General features: G+C 36.7%; 1 protein-coding gene across 7 annotated transcripts in view; it reads right to left on the bottom strand.

Annotated features, from left to right (window-relative positions):
* The window catches only part of cacna2d3a (calcium channel, voltage-dependent, alpha 2/delta subunit 3a), a 199344-nt gene that overhangs the window by 138247 nt on the left and 41022 nt on the right, over nt 1–20075 (bottom strand). For 6 of the 7 annotated variants that reach the window (XM_058390454.1, XM_058390456.1, XM_058390455.1 and 3 more), the window contains exon 4: nt 8121–8180. The exons of the other annotated variant lie outside the window; for it this stretch is intronic. In XM_058390454.1, coding sequence (XP_058246437.1) covers nt 8121–8180 — 60 coding nt within the window. The remainder of the gene's footprint in view (nt 1–8120; nt 8181–20075) is intronic. 7 annotated transcript variants of the gene reach the window in all.

Genomic DNA, 20075 nt, shown 5'->3' with positions numbered 1-20075 from the left:
AAAGTTGCATCCGAATAAAACTTATATATTTAATTATTAATTCGCTAAAACTTACTGTTGTAATAAAACAGTTATAATAAACAGCTGATGCTACTGTAAAATATTCATCTATTAACCAAACATTACACTAGAAAAACAGCCTGATCTACATTAACCTTTGGACTAGACAAGGATTTTGAAAATCTGCATGGAGCTTCCTACTCTCTCAGCGTCACTCTGCCAGAAATTTTGGATGGCCATGAAAATCCTATTTAGCGGCTCCTGAAATTGCCTGTAATTGTGCGTTTTAGAGGTGTGGAATTAAGTTCTACCCTGCAACGGAGAGAGAAAAAAACCCATCTGGGAGGGAATGATTGCCTCTGAAGCTCTCTCAAGCACAAATATTTATGAAGCAGAGGAGAGAGAGAGAGAGAGAGAGAGAGGGAGAGACATAATAAAAGGAAATGCATTGAGAAACACAATGATAGAGTTATTCATTCATTCATTTTCAATAACTGATCCCAAACTATATGAAACACCAGTCCACCACAAGGTATCACACATTCACACACTCATTCCTAGCAGGCCTGAAGCTTGTTTTCTGTGGTTTTAGATGTCCTTTTTTTTGTTCAATTGTGTTTGATACAGCAGCTGTGTTTCTAAAAAGCACAGTAATATAATTGACCAGGGTTCAGCTAAATTTCCAGCCCAAATATATCTCAAAAATACACAAAAGACCTGAAACTACCTCAAAAAATTAGGCAAATCGAAAAGGGAGACACAATTAGACACACTGTATGCACTTCTATTATATACTTCATTCCATTTATTCACACTATTAACTTTCTTGTCTACTTCTTCTCTCCTGAGCATGAAGCAGCAGGATTTCAGCCCCAATGGGCCTCGGTTATTTACTGTTGCATTTCCAATTTTTGATCAATAGGTACAATATTATCTATGAAAGCTTTTTGGGGCAGTGAGAATACTTCCCTGTGATTTCTAGGAAGGCAAGTTTGAATCAACTAGTGATGACTTTATATAATTTTATACAGCAACAATTTTTAATTGTTATTAAATCAAAAGTGCTAATTGGTATTTAAGCTTTAATGGATTCTCTATGAAGATTAAGATTTGTTGCTTATATGTACTGTGTCTACTTTGGGATTTAGCCTGGACAAAACATCACTGTAAGAGAACCAGGCAAAACACGGAAAGAGCATGCAATTTAGAGTTCCACACCTAATAAAACAACTGGAAAACATCACAGGAGAAAACTCATTACATTACAAAGAAAAGCCCACTTATGCTGTTGGTATACAAGTATTCGCTTGGTCACCAGTGCCTTGGAATGAAGTGGGCTTATGTGTTTAATTCACAAGCCCCCCATCTACAACTGCGGAAAGAAGGACAACCACTAAATCACACCAGGATGGTGGGCTGGCATGCACACATTTTTATGCATGCTTATTTTCATGAAGATTGAAGGGAGAGAGAGAGAGAGAGCGAGAGAGAGAGAGAGAGAGAGGCAGAATAGATTAAGAAGCCAATTCCACTGGGCTGAGAAGGAGCTCTGGTGTGAGCAGATAAGCAGAAGCTCTATCTTTCTCTGCTGCCAGCCAAATATGTATCCAACAACCATACACACACACACACATGCATGCACACACACACACACACACACGGACACACACAAACACACACACTCAGACACACAGTGATCAGGGTATGTTGCTTCTAAAGAGGCTTCACCCTATACAGCAGTCATGATTTTATTTTTAGGTACATAGGGCTGTTCTCTGTAATTGCCTTCTTGTCACCAGAATGCCAAATGAAGAGCCATAGAAATCTGCCAGAGAGCAAAACCAGTTGGAAAGGTTGGGGTCATGTTTATGAATGAAACAGCCAATTAGACACAAGGGAAGTGCTTATTTTTCATCACTATAAAAGTCAAAGCTTGCTGAGGTAACCAGAAATCCAAATCTCAGTTGGATACAGCCTTTCAGGGTTGAGGTCGAAGTTTTACAAGAATTTCTGAGATTTGAGAAAACTGTGTTAGGAAGGGGGAATCATTTTTTTTAGCGAGATTTGAAAGGAGAGAGATTTAACTCGCAGTATGACAGAATGCTAGCTTTAGTGAGCCAAACTTGCTGGGTTTTCAAGCTCAGTAGAGTATATAAAATGTATATGCATCCAACAGAATCATTGTTGAAAACTGATAAAATAGAGAATGGACAAAAATGATTATAGAAGACAAATAACAACCAACTGATAGCTCTACTTCATAATATTAAGAGATAACAGATTTCAGTGACAGTGCATGGGAACAGGGTAGAGTTTCCACCCTGCAGATCCAGGGCTAGCTTTTTCCTGAGCTTGGATTACTGTTTTTTTTTTTACATTTTTTTCCCCAATGTAATGTTTCCTCTGGGTTCTTTTCTTCCGCCACCCAAAAACAGTAGGTGGATTGATTCCTGTAAATTGCCCCTACTACTACTACTACTGCTTCTGCTGCTAACCACACACCCGGCTCTAACCTCGTCTTAATGCATGAGCACAAACTGAAGATCTCAACACAACTAAACATCTACCTAAATGAGCCATTACAAGAAATCTATTACAAGCCAACTCAACTCTGAGTAAGTATTATGTGTGGGTCAGTGCTTTGTTGCATCCATGTTTGCACTAAAGTAATGCTACTCTGAGGGTACAATAAGAAAATAACTGTTCAAATCATTCCTAACTACAAACAAGTCACCAATTATTTGAAATTATTTTCAAACACTTATTGAAGGAATACACTGTAAGCATATAGGAAAGCATACACTGGAAACACTGGTTCACACAGTATTCAGCTACTGGATCTATATTTAATAAACATTTGTTACTGTTATAAACATTTTTTAATCCATAGTTATTCAAAATTCAATGATAGTGTGTTTACCCATGAGCCATTTAATTCATTTTTAGTCACTCATTCATGCTTTATCCTCGACAACGTCTAGTTTATATAATATTGTATACACCTATTAAAAGTGACATAAACTATCATTCATAGATATCTGTTTACTGAAATTTATTTATAATGTATTTATTATTTTTTTGTAACCAACAATTTGTTCAATTGTTTGCTTTTTTTTTTTTAAATAAAAATGTTACTGCTATTTTCTTTTGTTTTTCAAAGAGTTATTTCGTCCAGTTAGAAGCTCACTAAGAATCGAAGTGTATTGTTGTTTCAATCACTGAATGTAATAATTCCAACGTTGCTGCTATAAAAGTTTAAAAGAACAACAGCTCTGATTACAGTGAGAGCCCTTACGTCTGTGCTCTCGGACACGATGGCATTCTGATTACTTGCTCAATTCAGGTTAGGTTATTACAGCTATAAAACTTCCACTGCTACAAACTAAGTAGACTTTACTCTTGGGAATCCAGCACATGTTCTGTGATTTGGCCTGTGATCAGGTGATGGTTCAGTCACGATCTAACCAATCTGCTGTATTGTGTGACCTGTGATAAAGAGTGCAGCCATTTCACTAATTAGCAGTTAGTGTGTATTTAGTGTAGAAACAGAAGAGAAGAGGTAATAGTACATGTGTCTTAACTCTACTGGGGAAATGGTAATGCAAAATTTAAACTTAAGCATGTGTACAACTACAATATTACAGTGCGTAATAAAAAATATTATAGCTTAGATTAAAAAGCTAGAAATTCCCTAGCAGTAACAGGCCATTAACACATTAAAGTTTCCTTCTTGAACATGAAATATTTTGCAAGATTTCGGCAGGAAGGAATTATTCTGTTAAGTCTGTAATTAACACAGAAATTACGTTGACCTATTAGTTGCTCAGAAGCTCTTGGTTGCACAATTTCATTTGACTATAAACATTCGTAGAAAGGACATTATTTACATTTACATTATTTACTGTCTTGTGTCACACAAATGCGGATGAGGTTCCCTTCTAAATCTGGTTTCTGCGTCATATCATCTCAGGGAATTTTTCCTTGCCATTGTTGCCTCAGGCTTATACTAAATATTAATATAATTTTAAACATTTATATTTAAATTTTTATTCTATGTTTCTATATTTCTGCAAAACTGCTTTGAGACGATGTCTATTGTTAAAAGCGTTATACAAATAAACTGAATTGAAATTTAATTCTTGCTGATTGATGTGAGCTGCAGAGCCGCACCTTCAGAAATCCATCAGAACAAGAATAGCTTCACTGCTTCATATTGGTCTTTATCAACAGGACATCTAGTGCTATGATTTAATACTGTGCAGCAATTAATGCTACACTGTAGAATGTTATAAACACTCACCATTCTTAATTTCAATTCAATTCAATTAAATTTTAATTGTATAGCGCTTTTAACAAAGAGCATTGTCTCAAAGCAGCTTTACATGAGAAACGACATAAGGAAACAACAAACATATAAACAGACAAACAGTCCTAGATGTTATCCCAAGTGAGCAAGCCTGAGGTGACTGAGACGACTGTGACAAGGAAAAACTCCCTTAGATGGTATGAAGAAGAAACCTTGAGAGGAACCAGACTCAAAAGGGAACCCATCCTCATTTGGGTGACAATTGTGTGATGCCGATACAGCATGTGTAGAATGTAATGTAAATCAATAAGGAGGTTGTTGTCCGCAGCACTGCTTTGAATACCCCAATCCTCACAAAGCAGAACCTGGCTGGAGCTGGTCCATCTCCAGATGCCACTGGAGCCGGCACAGTCTCTGTATGCCTCAGGATGGGTAGAAGAAGGGAAACAATGGAACAGCATTAGCGTAGCTGCTGTTCATAATATTAGCAGTACTAGATGATATGTGCATTTTATCAGATGTACTGGAGCACAAGGTTATGGGAAGTGTTAAATGTATGCCAGGCTAAAGAGATACGTCTTTAGTCTATGTTTAAACTGGGAGACTGTGTCTGAGCCCGAACACTGTCAGGAAGACTATTCCAAAGTTTAGGAGCTAAATACGAAAACGCTCTACCCCCTTTTGTGGACTTTAATATTCTGGGAACTACTAGAAGTCCGGAATTTTGTGATCTTAAAGAGCGTGGTGGATTGTAACGTATTAGAAGACTGGCTAGATACGTGGGAGCTAAACCATTTAGAGCCTTGAACGTAAGTAGTGCTAATTTATAGTCAATTCTAAGTTTAACAGGTAGCCAGTGCAGGGATGATAATATTGGGGTTATATGATCATATTTTCTTGACCTGGTAAGAACTCTGGCGGCTGCATTCTGGACTAACTGTAGCTTGTTTATTGAAGATGCAGGACAACCACCTAGTAATGCATTACAATATTCCAGTCTGGAGGTCATGAATGCATGAACTAGTTTTTCTGCATCAGATACAGATAAAATGTTCCTAAGCTTGGCAATATTTCTAAGATGGAAGAAGGCTGTTTTTGTAATACTGGAAATATGATTTTCAAAGGACAAGTTGCTGTCTAATATTATGCCCAGGTCTTTGACTGTTGAGCTAGTAGTAACAGTACATCCTTCTAAATGCAAGCTGAATTGCGAAAGCTTCTGTGTACTAGTTTTTGGGCCAATAATTAATATCTCTGTCTTATTAGAATTTAGTAATAGAACATTATCGGTCATCCAATCTTTAATATCTTTAACACACTCAGTTAATCTAGACAAATTAGATATTTCATCTGGTTTTGATGAAATATATAACTGGGTAACATCAGCATAACGATGGAAACGAATCCCATGCCTTCTAATGATGTTACCCAATGGAAGCATGTATACCGTGAAAAGCAGAGGTCCTAAAACTGACCCTTGTGAGACCCCGTATTTCACTGGCACTACACTGGACAGTTCTCCATTTAAATCTACAAAGTGGTATCGATCAGACAGGTAGGATCTAAACCATTTTAATGCATGTCCCTGCATACCTATGTGATTTTGTAAGCGATCTACAACAATGTTATGATCTATAGTGTTGAATGCAGCACTGAGATCAAGCAGGACTAAAATCGAGATGCAGCCTTGGTCCGAAGCTAAAAGTCATTTGTGATTTTAACTAGTGCAGTTTCTGTACTATGATAGGGCCTAAAACCTGACTGAAAGGATATTCTACAAGGATATTGTTTTCCTGTAGGAAGGAGCATAATTGGGCTGACACAACTTTTTCTAGTATACACAACTTTTTCTAGTTAATCCATTCTTCAACTACCTGCTTGCATGGTGTCTGTACCCAATGTAGCCTCAGACTCCTGTTCTTTGCTGCCAGCTTAATGTGATGTGATTTCTGAGATGCTTTTCTGCTCACCACAGATGTAAAGGGTGGTTATTTGAGATACAATAGCCTTAGGGTCAGCTCAAAACAGCCTTCTAAAGCTTCTTTTCTGCCCACAGAACTGCTGCTCAATGGATCTTTGCTGTTGTTATTTACATCATTCTGGATAAATCTTTCTAAAATACTTAAACCAGCCAATCTGGTACCACCAACAAGCTATGATCAAAGTCACTAAGACAAAAGATGTGAGCATTAACTAAAGCTCTTGACCTGTATCTGCATGAGTTGCTGCTGCCACATGCTCGGGATGAAGACTCACACAGATGAGTCACCATATTTAAGTGACACAACTAAGCATATTTTATTTTTTCATGCTCTTTATGTATGCACTAATGTATTTTGAACGCATTAAGCCTCATGCACGCAAATGTCAGATGTGAAACAGGTGTATGTTTGGGTACATAGAAGTTCAAGAGTTCAAAAAATGAGACAGATAACAAAAAAAGAGAGAGAGAAGCAGACAGACAGAGACTGAATAAAGACTGTTAATGTAAAGGTATATGCTTTCTCTCGGCCGTGTTGAGGTTGAAACATAATGGCAACCTGTGTGTTTGATTCCCCATATTTGTGAAAACAACTACTCATACATTTATAGGAAACAGAGAACATGTTGCCAAAGGCTGTTGGAGACTGAGGTAATCCAACTCCAAACCCTCTAGTTTTTGTATACAGGACATAATAAGCTAATGAGTGCACATATTTAAAAAAAAAAAAAAAAAGAAAAAAAAGATGATGATTAGCCAGTTGACAGAAAAAGCGAGAGAGATACAAGCACTTTTTTTAAATGAAAGACATTCTTTGTTCATAAAAGCTGATAGTATTACTTGTTCATTTTTAAATCAAAATGTCAGATTTGATTTCTGAAGTCGAGGTCACATGCTTTGACTATGAAAACAACTCGATGAAATCCTAAGAGGAAAAATGCCCTACATTAATGAAACAATTTTGTATATCAATGGTCATTCCATCCTTTTGCCCAGACTGATGCACTCAACTATAAAAGTTGTACCACATTTGAAAGTGCCATTTAGCAGCTGAAACGTCTGTACAAGTCAATTTGCTGCAGAGGCTTAACTGATTGAAGTGACCAGGCTGTGGGCAAGAGCAGTGTGTGTGGCTATCATATTTGGAATGCTGGTTAAGCGATAGGTATGATTAACTGTGAACCAGTATTGATGTATTCTGTTTCAGTGAGTCTGTGCCTATGATAAGTGCATGGAAGACTTCAGAGAAGTAAGTAATTTAATGCGTTTTGTGGCTGATCAAACAGAGACGCTTTAAACACCAGGAGAACTCTTAGCACACATTAATAATTTAATTGCGCTTGGCAGAATAAACACACTAAGGAACAGAAATGCAATATTTATTTATTACATTTTGAACGCTTTCATCCTCCATGCTAAAAAGGGAACTGTCCATGGTACTGAAGGTTTTTCAAAGGAAACAAAATGGATTCTGGGTTGCACTGCTGAAGAAATGTCAGCTTTCTGCAATCACAACCTTTGCATAAATTTTTACTAGTTACTAATTTAATCCTACCCTAGATTAATTTTATTTGTACTGCTTGAAAAAAAAGTGTTACACACCAATTTTTGATTAGTTATAAGACAATAAGTTGATTAGGACTTGACAAATAAGTACTGACCTCTGTTCTGGTCAGAATGATAAACAATGTCCAGAATAGGAGGACAGACAAACAGTGTTTAATCATGAACATGGCTTTTAAACACCTCAGGAAAAATTCAGAATCCAAGGACTGAGAGTATCTTCTTATGAAATAGTGACTTTGATGTGGTCATGTAGAAACTGGTTCTGACCTGCAGGTTAGGGTCTTCCTTGTGCTGTAAGTGGGCCTCTTCTGCTGCTTCTACCAAACGCTGGACAGAGAGAGAGAGTGAGAGGGAGGAAGAAAATGAAAGCTTATGATAAATGATACATATTGCACAAGGGTTTATGATTCATTGCACACACAATGCTTTTAAACACCTCACTATGCTTGAAACACTTTTTTGTCCTTAAGTTTGTGTGGCCTAAATTGAAAAGGTTTGTTTTTTGGGGGTTTTTTGAGGAAAACACTATCAGACATGGCAACACTCTGTGCATCCTTCCTCAATTCTGGCTCTGACAGTCCCTCAACCTTAACTACCTGATTCAAGTTTATAATTGCTCTTATAGATGTGGACAGGGCTGTTATTTTTATTTGTACTTGCCTGCAATATTTTGTAAAGGTATATAGTTGGCTAGATTTCTTCAAAAAGAAGCCTAATTTAAGATACCATGACCCTAGCAGCTAAATGGCCAAGTAGCTACAATGGGTGAATATGTTAATGCTGTAAAAGCCTTCCATGAAAATGAATGTGGTCATGGTTTGTCACCATAGAATCATACATGATCTCTCACTTGTTATTTATCTACATTTTCACATGTCCACCCACCAGAAGCTCTTCCCATCATACAACAGGTACTTATCAGAAAGAATGAAAGCGAACACATACTTCATCTAAGGAGGATAGGATAGGTTAATCCAGCCACCATCAGCTGTAGAATGAGGACATTTAAGTCATGATAACTGACCCTCCCATCTAGACAGCACAGGCAATCTTAATCCCTCAGGTCCTGGCAATGGGAGGCTATGGCATTGTCAGGAGGTCAAACTTGACCTCCCTAAGATAGTTGTCTTTATTTGCCACATATACATTACTGAACAGTGAAATTCTTTCTTTGCATATCTCATCCTTAGGGGTTGGGGTCAGAGCGCAGGGTCAGCCATAATGCAGTATCCCTGGAGCAGGGTGGCTTCGGGGCCTTGCTCAAGGGCCCAACAGTGTCAGCTTGGGGGTGCAGGGGCTTCAACCCCAAGCTTCTGATGAACAACCCAGAGCCTTAACCACTTGAACTACCTCCCCTCCAGGACCACCCAACTTTTCAATATTTTCCATAAATCCCCAATGTGGTCCTTGTCCCCAAACCTCTAATCTGAACCAGACTTTGTTAAACTTGTATTTATACCACATTTCTCAATAATGCATCAGTTTGTATGTTATTCATAAACATCCTATTAATTCTCATAATTACAGATCTCTCATAGCAGACATTAAATAATATGTTTTTACATAAATAACTGAATAACTAACCAGAAATTTAACAGGTTAATCAGTTCACAAACTGAGTCTGGGTAGCAGGAGATTCTTGAATCTCTCGGTTTGGTTAAGGTAAGGTTTGACACACAAAAGAGAAGACAGCTGTAATCTCACACATTTACATTTTTCTTTTTTCTCCCCTCAACATTGCATAAATTTATTTCTTTGTCTTGCTTCTCCTGTTAGGAAGAAAGCCAGTTATTACATTGTTCTGTTTCACATGTCTTATAAAAATAGTACGGAAGCAAAAAGAAAAAAAGGCACTAGAGAATAATTCCAGTTCCTTCTATCTAGTACACAGGCAAACAATCCACATAATATCTTTCTGTATCACAATACACCAAGTTTCCTATATCAGGCATCTTCAAAAGACCAAAGCCAAGTTACGCGAAGTCAATTTCTTACCCAAAGAGGCCTATGGCCCATGAAGTTTTCTGTTCCACTGGCAATGTTATTATCTGCTCTAGCTTTTGTGTGTTATAGAAAGTTCTAGCAAAAATCTACTATAACTATGAGAAAGCATAAAGTTTACATCACATATAGGGACAGAATCAATAGCTTTTGTAAGATACAGGGATATTACACCCAAACTTCTCCAACCAAATGAGTTAGCAAACTGCTGTGTGTTTGTAATGATAGGAATATGTAACTATAGGGAGGTTGTGTGGCCCCTAATTCAATAATAAATACAGTTTTATGGTTGGTTGCTTATTCAGTTTGGTGGTTAAATGGAAGTCTGCACATTTAGTTAACTCATTTTCATTCAATTGTGCTAAGATATAAAACATAATTGTTGGTGCAAAAAACTGTATATTCCCCAAACTAATAGCAGGTTTTATAAGTGGGCATGAAAGGCAAATGGGTGGCCAGGCAGTGAATCCTTAGTAGGACCGATACCAATCCTGAGCTGAATTTGTTTTCAGTTTTAATATGTAAAACCTACAGTAGACCTACAGAGAGTCATTAGTAGGCCTATGGTATTTCCTCTAGACCATTGTTCAGAAGCATTGTTACAGCACTATCATTTGAGAGGGAGCCAAAACATAAAGCATTAAAGGAAGGTCATACCAGATAAAAATGTTCTGGCACAAGTGTACATCACAAAAGTATAATGTTAAAAATGTCAAAAATTCTCACTTAAATTCGTTGTATGTCACGTTCACCACCAACATACTTTAACCAGCATGCTATTTGTTATGCTATATCAACTAAACAACATACTTCCAGAGACCAAAAACTATTACAAAGCTATGAAAGATAACAAAACCTGCTCAAGTGCAGAACGGCAGATCTGTTCTTTTTTATTTGAAGATAGTCCATGTGTCAAACCTATTTTTCTCTCTGATGGAAAAGAATGAGACAGGCCATTATTTAAAACAGTCGTATGCTGTATTTATTCAGTCATGGTTGTTGACACCATAAATATGCAAAGAAGAAGGTTAATCCAGGGTTTAGAAATGTACAGTGTGAAACATCAGATTATGAATATCCAGGATGAATTGTTAATAAAGTATGAGCAGTGTGAAACATAAAAAAACAAGATTTTGTTTACCCGGGGTTTACAATGAACCAGGCTTATCTATTGTGAAAACTCCTCATGAGAGTAGCCCTCTTTAGGAATAATCTTTTCACAGCATATGATTAGACATGCCAGGCTTATAGGTCTTCTCCTCTTCTCTGCAAGCACAATCAGGTTTGCAAGTCACATGGTTAGGTTAACAGTAGGTTAATGCAGATGCTTTTTTAGATTGCAAATTCTATAACCTTTTGAGATACTTTGTTTTGTTACATTTGCAAGTTCAACTGTGTTTACAAAGAAGAGGAGAAATTTATTTTGACAGACACTTATTTATTATATATCAATCTATAATAATAATATAATCTATAATCTTATAAAATAGTAGTGAGTAGTGAGAAAAATTTGCTTGGTTAAATTACATTGGTGCTTGCCATGGCGAACATTTGAGAGGAAGTTTGATATGTCGCTAAGGAATGTATGTTAGTGCCAGAACAATGATATTCAACATACAGTAGGCGCTGCAAATAAGTTACATGTAAAAGTGTTTTTTTTTTTTCATAAAGTGAGCCTTAAGCTGCATCTAAATATCCCTACTAGCATACCATACTATACAGAAAGTAATAAGTAAGTAAGCCAGAGGGCTAGTATGTCCAGATTCTCCGCATTTAAAACGGTAGGCAAGAAATATATGGATGACCTTCTGCCTCTGCAGACATAATACAATATGGAATCAATGGGCCCTGAGGTGTCCCATAAGACAGGGATGTCCAATCTTATCCACAAAGGGCCAGTGTGGGTGCAGGTTTTCATTCCAACCAAGCAAAAGCCAAACCTGTGGCTTCTGCTTGTTCAGAATGAAATCTGCACCCATACCAGCCCTTTGAGGATAAGATTGGACCACCTGCCATAAGACAACAGGACTGGAGCTGTCAGAATCAAAGATTTTAATTGTAAATTTTGTCCCTTGTGGTTAAGCCGTACTTGTTAACAATACCTGAGTAAATTGTTAACTTTAATCAATAAACAAACTGTTGAAATGTTGTAGTTTGACATCATAAGTCACATGACAATGGCAACATGGTGGATGTAGTATGTCCAGATTGTATTCATTCCACACATACAGTATATACTAACTAGTATGTGCTGTATCAATGGACGAGTATTTAAGCCAGTAGCTACTGCTTAGTACGTTCTGATCAGTATATGTTATCTGGACATCCGCCATGTTGCCATAGTTACAGTATCTTGCAAAACCCAGGAAAGGTGATCTGAGCTCAAGTAAAAATTTGACTGAGAATGTTATAACAACAGCAAAGATCCTGATGATGTAAATAAATTCGCTATTTTAATAACTATAATAATTTAGCAATCTGAGTACATTTCATCAAGTGGTTTAATCGTTGTTCTGAACTAACCACATAAAAATAACCAGCTTTATACTCATGTTTGTACATAGAGTCCAGTTTGGCTCTTTTGTGAACAGCACATCCCTGTTAGCTTATGCTGCTTGAATAAATTCCTCAAAGGCCAGAGGCAGGACATTTCAACCAAGAAAGGAGGTCAGCCAAAAGCTAGGATGCTTGCTTCTCACATTTATCATCTGCTAGTAAGTTCATGCCGTTTATACACACAGTTAATGTTTGCAGTTTCTGTACCTTCTGGGTCTAACTGTAACACAAATGGGTTAGGAAGAATGGGGTTTTGTTTTTGTAGCATATAATATTGCATTCACAATATTTAAAAAAAGAAGAAGAAGAAGAAGAAGAAGAAGAAGAAGAAAATATTAGGATGTAAATTTTACATTTCCATTTTTTAATATCTGTTGGTATGATCAAAACTATGTTACAGATTGACTAATCAAAGACAATCACACATATACTAATATAAAAATTTCATCAGGTGGATGGATAGGTAGATGGTGGAGACAGAGCCAGTTGCGGAGAATGCTTTTATTTAAAAGGGACAGCAAATGCAAAACATATATCCTAAACACTAGGCTTAATTGATGTTGAAAGGCAGGTCGAAAGGTCAGGCGATGAGCAAACTGAATATTAAAGGTCAAGACAAAATCACTAATATGAATGACGATCCAGAATTCAAACCCATGAACAGCAAGGCTGGGGATGTCAGGTGTAGAACATAGCTGAGTGGATACTTTGCAAGGTGTTTGTTTTTGGAAGGTGAGGCGGTAACTGAGTCCGGTTTTTGATCAGTAATCTGGTTACTGTGACATTAATCCTGATACTGCTGAACATGTTCAAGCAGTTCATGGTGCATCCCAATAAACTCCCTAGATCAGTAGTTAGGGCACTGATCACAGAGTTGGCCATTTTAAGGGCTCGCTAAATTCTTCCAGTGCAAAAAAAAACCAGGGAGCATCGACGCTCACTATGTTCCCTTACTGGAAATGATGTCATATTTTATGGTGGACAAACTCTCAGCCAACTTCCTCTAAAATTGTAAGCAGCTGGTTACATTGATGTAGCTCTCAAACAATTACTAATGACAACGATATAAACATTTGACAATGTTTTCAATGACAATGAAAAATCCCTCAGCTACAGTAGAAAAAAAGCGGGAAAATTATGTGATGCATTCTGGGATATGGAACTTCTGATACAGTATATGCATGTTTATAGACATGTTTATCGAAACTGTTAGAAAACAATAACAAGAGATAATATCTGAACACAAAGGCTGCCATTTTTTGGTTGAATTTCTTTATCATGTAACACTCCACAGTGGTGCTTAATGGCTCATATGAAAGTAGGCAATCCCTAGCCTACTAGGGGCAATATATTCATAGAAAAGTTCTGTTTTTTTTCACACAAATGTTTCTATCTTCAAAGTAAATGGTGATATCAAACCCATTTCTGCTCTCTGAGATGCCCCAAGTGCTTGTTCATAAGCCTCTACAATTTAAAGGCGTTATCTTCAACCACTAATATTTTGTGTAAGTTCATCCCAAGAGAGGTAGGAGCATCTCATGCTGAAAGCCAACAGTGTCCTGAATCATTTTTATATCAGACTTGCAGTGATAAAATCATTCATTTGTTTATACTGATTGAAATTGTCCATGAAAAGTCCATTTTCATTCCGCCAGCAAAATGGAACACCAGTGTACTGGTAAAAAGGGTTAAAGTAAGCTTCTAATTTGTACTGAAAGAGCAGAATGTTGGAGTAGACTAGATTCAGGTTTGTATTAATAAGACATGCTGAACTGATGAAACATAAATGAGATGTGAAAATCAATCATTTCTGAAATGTTATTTGAACCCTTCAGGTCTGTTCAGGTCAAATTTGACACCATGACAGCAGTAAAGCCACACTAAATGCCTTAATTCTTTATTCTGAAATTTGATAAATCTTATCCAAAATGCACAAAAACGTAAAGCATTCTATACTTTTATACTATTTTTACCTTGAGGCTGTTCAGTGTCAAATTTGACCTGTGTTATCGGGACAGTTTATGAAGGTAATGTTTATAAAATGGCTATACATGCTTATTTAATAAACCACAGATCCAGAATGTTCTTGCCATTTTCATTTTTTATGAAATGTACTTAAATCATTATAGCTGTTATGTTTTCATGTTTTAGGTAAAATTGAACATGATATTGTGTGATGTTTTTTCCCCCTAAGCAAGTGCTGTAAAACCTACAAAAATACACTCTTCTTGGTCTGTAACATTTACCAAGGACTAATCACTGATTTATTAACAGCAGATAGGCTATTTATAGGGACATGTATAGGGACATGGTATGGAGAGATTCTTGTGCCTGATCAGAACTTATCCAGGCCCTGTGTTTTGGATCAAGTGTTAAGACTTATTCCTGGCTTCTTTTGTACTCAATTTTATTTAGGGTCCTAATTTAAAACCCTGCATGTTCTTTCAATTCTTTGCTACAGGTTTCTAAACTATTGAAAAAATCCAATACATTTTTAAATGTTGTTTCCTTTCTGCTTAGATCTCTTAATAACTTATTCCAACTCAGGCCACTTCTTTAATAGCAATGAGGTTTGGACATAGTTTGATAGGGTCAGGTTTGATTTTAGAGCTGCATGAATGTGACACGCTGCGTCTATATTCTATCGGTTTCGTCCCCAGTTCTGAGGGCTTCTGAGGGCATTTTATTATGTTCTCTGTCATTTTGCACACCGGCATGAAACTCAAGCCTTTCAAGTTGTGTCAGGTGAATTAGAGCTTGGAAAAAAATGCAAAACTGCAGTTTTATAGGCTTGAAGTTGGAACTCGGTGCCTTTAATAATGAATACCCAATCTGTAAGAAGTCAAGATGAGTGATTCATATTTAAATATTGTGGAACTTTTCCCTAAACTCACACAGCAACATTAATGCATTTAAAGTAGAGCGTGTTTACAGATTTGCCGAGCACTCACTGTTATTATTTTATTTCTTTTTTTAAATGGCATGGAGAGTATAAAACTGTAGTGAAGGTTAAATTGTAAAAACTGCTATTAAAATACATTATTATTGACAAGAATGTCCTTTGTAAAGGGTAAAACTCCTATGCTTTAAAACTGAAAATCCTTGGGCAAAATGAGATAATCTTTTTAGCTTAAATGTTCTTATTCTGACTAGAATAAGTGACATACTTAGACATCTCTTGTAGTAATACAAATACATTATTGAATAATAACATTTAATAACAAGTATTATTTGTATGGATAGTGAGAGGTTAAGTAATAAGGATTTTTTTTTTAAAACTTTATTTTTATAAAATTTTTATTTTGTCCCTGTGTAGGATAACCAGTAAAAAAAAAAGATGGATGAAAGGATGGACAGATGGACGGACGGATGGACGAACAGGAGGACTGACGGACAGACGGGAGGACGGGAGGATGGCTGGGCGGATGGACAGATGGATGGATCAATGGATGGATATATAGATAGGTGAAGGGATGGATGGATGGTTGGATGACAGACAGACAGGTGGATGGACGGATGGATAGACAGATGGATGAGTGGATGGATGTATGGATGGATGAATGGATTGGTGAGGGGATGAATGAAAGGACAGACAGATGGATGGACAGACAGATGGATGGATGGATGGATGAATGGATAGATAGACGGACGGATAGATATCCAAGCAGCATGATTCAATGATCACTTGATCTTGCAGACTACCACATTAAAAACTTGACCAAATCCTTATGTACATGGCCCTTAGCTTTTGAAAATGCTTTTCATATATATATATATATATATATATATATATATATATATATATATTCTTTCTTTGCTGGCAAGCAATAACTTTTTTGATTTGCTTTTCTTTTTTTAAACTATCTGATGAAATTGCTCCCAAAGCAGCGTTGAGTTACGGCTGAGTGAGAAAGCTTGAGCAGACGCTTCAGCGTCCATTCAGAAAACGATCTGATTCAGAAAATTATCATTCAGACAAAAAAAAAGAATCATTGCAAAATAAAAAGCTTTGCTTCTTTCTTTCTGGAAATAAATGCTTAAAATGACCAATTTTCTCTGAGTAAACATCTTCAAACGAGTACAAAAACCTTATACAAGATTTACTGTGATCTTATAATAGGTTATAATCACTTGCTAAGATGTTTTTTGGCAATGTAAACCCTGGCCTGTTTTTACTAGCATAAGGATATGTTTTTGCAGGAGACTACAAAGCACTTCAGTATAAGTCGCTCTAGCTAAGTTTAGCTGACATAGAGTGCTGTTGTGCTAACTGCATTAATTACTGCAAACTGCAAACTATAACTCCTAGCTATGCAAAGTGTCACTTAGCTTTCACAGTTTTTCACCATTTTTCTGACATCCCTGTGTATACACACAAACCTATACACAGTTCCACACACTCAGTCAAGCAGATTGCTCATCCATCTAGCTGTGTAGTTATCTCCAGTTTTCTACACTGATCACTGTGCTTTATCGGTTGCTAGCACCTGCTGATTGGAGACACATAGCATGATGGTGATGTACTCTGTGTGTGTGTGTGTGTGTGTCTATACAAGTGTGTATGAACAATGACTCTCTTCTTAGTGACACAAAACCACGCTCTCAAACAGCAATAATCAATAAACACTCAACTTAGAGCTCTCTCTTAACCTCCTATCTCTCACAAAGGCATCATGTCTTCAGCACAAATCATGTGCTAATAATTGCAAACCTTAAAACCTCTCTGTCAAGCAGTAGGTTTTGTAGTACAATAGACAGTTCTCTTTTTTTATCTCCTTTTTTATCTGTAATGTAGATTTCATCAGCCTCAGGCTAATCCTAGCCATCTAAAGCAAAAACACTCCTGACCACAGGCCCAAATGCACTTCGGATGCGGTATTGTCTTGTTTTGTTTTGTTTGTGTGTGTGTGTGTGTGTGTGCTTGCTTGGATGTCCATTAATCCACTGTCCATTTGTGTCTTGAAACAGTACAAGGTTATCATGTCAGGAACTTTATATATATATAAAGAATAAATAATCAGTGACAGGGTGCTGTGAGGTGTGAGGTACTGTTACCTCAATTAAGCTGATTATTTCACCATAACAGCACATCCTAAAGCAAGGGTGTCCAAACCTTTTTCAAAAGGAAGCCAGCTTAGACACCCCCCTCTCACTATCTACCTATGTGCATATAAAGCTTTGTACACCCAAATCAGGTGAATGGTGTAGAAATAATTAGACAAACTAACATAATCATATATTCGAACTGTTCTTCTGATATGCTTAGCTCTGAATCCAGCACTCAATTTCAAAAGTGCACACAATGTTTAGCATGCTTAGTAGTTTCCAGCTCTTTTCCCCTTGTTAACGTTGCACTTTTTGTCGGTAGCCATGACTAAAGTTCATTTTACATATTAATGAACTTGCAGGTGTAGTCAGTGAAAAACAGACTCTTGAATTTTACATAAATGTGTTAGTTCATTTTTCTGGCACTAGCTGGTGAAAGGAAAAAACTGGAACATGGTCGGTGGGATCCCTATCAAACATGCTAATAAAAAAGGCATTTGGTCCTAGGGCTAAACTTTGGACATGCCTGTCTTCATTTTTTCACAGCAATTTGGCGATGATTAAAGTTTTAATCATTAATGTAATTCCTTTTTAAATCTGTGTAACTATATTTCTGGTCAACTCCTTTTATCACTTTCCCCATGTGCTAAAACTTTTGTGGACACCTGACCATCACACCCATCTGTGCTTAATTTAATTTAATCCCTGCTTGCTGTTAGAGTAACCTTCATTCTCCTGAGAAGGTTTTGCACTAGATTTTAGAGTGTGGAGTGTGGCAGTGGGGATTTACACATTCAGCCAAAAGAACATTAGTGAGTTGAGGCACTGATGTCAGGGCAAAAAAAGCCTGGGTTGCATTCTGCGCTCCAATTCATCCCGAAGGTGTTCAGTAGGGTTTGAGGTCAGGGCTCTGTGTTGGCAGCTTGAGTTCTTCCACTCCAAACTATTCGGTCATATAACTGACATTATCAGGGTGCAGCAAAGTATAGAGGTCTAAAGGTAATGTGTAAATGATGTTGTTCTTATGGCTTATCTAAAAATCGACCACTGACATGCACTTGAATGTTTCTCAAGTGAGTAGTGGCTAGAATATGAATCAGCATCTCCAAGTCTAAACTGCTAATATTAAAGGGATTATATCTTACAGTTGGATGAAGAAGGTCTGGGGATTGCCCAGGAGGGGCAGAAATCTGTAGCCAGGGATAAAGAAGCCTGATTGACCTTCTCAATCATAGAAACTATCATCAGTAATAGTGCAGGGGAAATGAATGAATGAACGAACAAATAACTGGTTATTCACTTATTAGGCAATGCTGGCATATTACTACTGCATGATTCATTTTTCCCTCAATATTAAGCATATTAAATACAATGAGTCAGCTTATTTGTTGTCAGTAAAGCTGATTAGATAGTAATGATTCATTACACAATAAGAATTCTGTTCTCACTCAGGCACTTTAAACACAGCAATGATGTAAGCATAATTGCTAGTAATTGTTAGCAATACATGATCGGACTAATCTAAAAACTGAAAGTAGTGTCAAGTGTTCCTTTTAGTAAGGTGTTAATCATTTCTATCTTAATGTTGGCTACATAAAGAAATATGTAAATGAGTAAAGTATGAAAGCTAGGCGTAAGGAAGGAAGATGTGAGCGAGTGAATGAATATTCCAGCATGCTGATCCATCCAGGTGTGACTGACAGAAAATTGTTCTGAATGTTTGTTCATGTTGCTTGTTTGCAGTAATGTAAATGAATATGTTGTAATACATAATGTATAATTAATTATCTTTAGAACATTAAACAAGCTATTAAGTAGTATTGAATTCAAGTATTATTTACTTATGAACTAAAGCATCAGTGTTAAAGCAGAAGCCTACAAGTTGTTAGTGCATTGCGTAAGTAATAACCAGTGTTGTATAAAGTACCCAAAAGCCACACTTGAGTAAAAGTGCAGGTATTTTGTTAGAAAATGACTCAAGTAAAAGTTAAAGTCAGCCATTATAATTCTACTTGAGTAAAAGTCTTAAAGTGTCTGAAATAAACTGTACTTAAGTATCAAAAGTAGTATTTTCATGAATGTATTCAAGTATGGAAAGTAAAAGTAGAAGTAAATTTAAAATAAAAAAGCAAGACTGTAATAATTTGGAGAATTATGAATTTTATTCTGTAGTGCTTTCTTTCTTAAACTTCTCAATAAGTGCACCATCAAAAAATAAGACTTGCATGAAAGAAAGAAGAGGCCTTTAGAACTTAGTGAACTGTATTGTAATGAAGTGTACAGTATCAGTGTTTCCATACATGTGCACTTGTAACTAAGGCCATGTCCACACGTACACGGGTATTTTTAAAAAGGGAGATTTTTCTCTGCGTTTTGACCTTTAGTCCACATTCAAACGCAGTTTGAGGTCATTGAAAATGGTGCTTTTAGAAAACTCCTTCCAAAGTAAAGATTTTCCAAAACTGTTTTCAGTGGTGTTGTGTGGACAGGGGGAAACAGAGATTTTGATGAATTGACGTCATTGTCTGTGTGCCGGTCTCCTTGATTTGACATCAGCTTTGTTTATGAAGATATTTTGTGCAATAGCAGACTTACGTGAACTACTGACTGTGTTAACGT

Source organism: Hemibagrus wyckioides, linkage group LG05, assembly GCF_019097595.1.
Source record: "Hemibagrus wyckioides isolate EC202008001 linkage group LG05, SWU_Hwy_1.0, whole genome shotgun sequence".
Classification (NCBI taxonomy): Eukaryota; Metazoa; Chordata; class Actinopteri; order Siluriformes; family Bagridae; genus Hemibagrus; species Hemibagrus wyckioides.
This window is presented reverse-complemented; position numbering and strand designations above follow the sequence as displayed.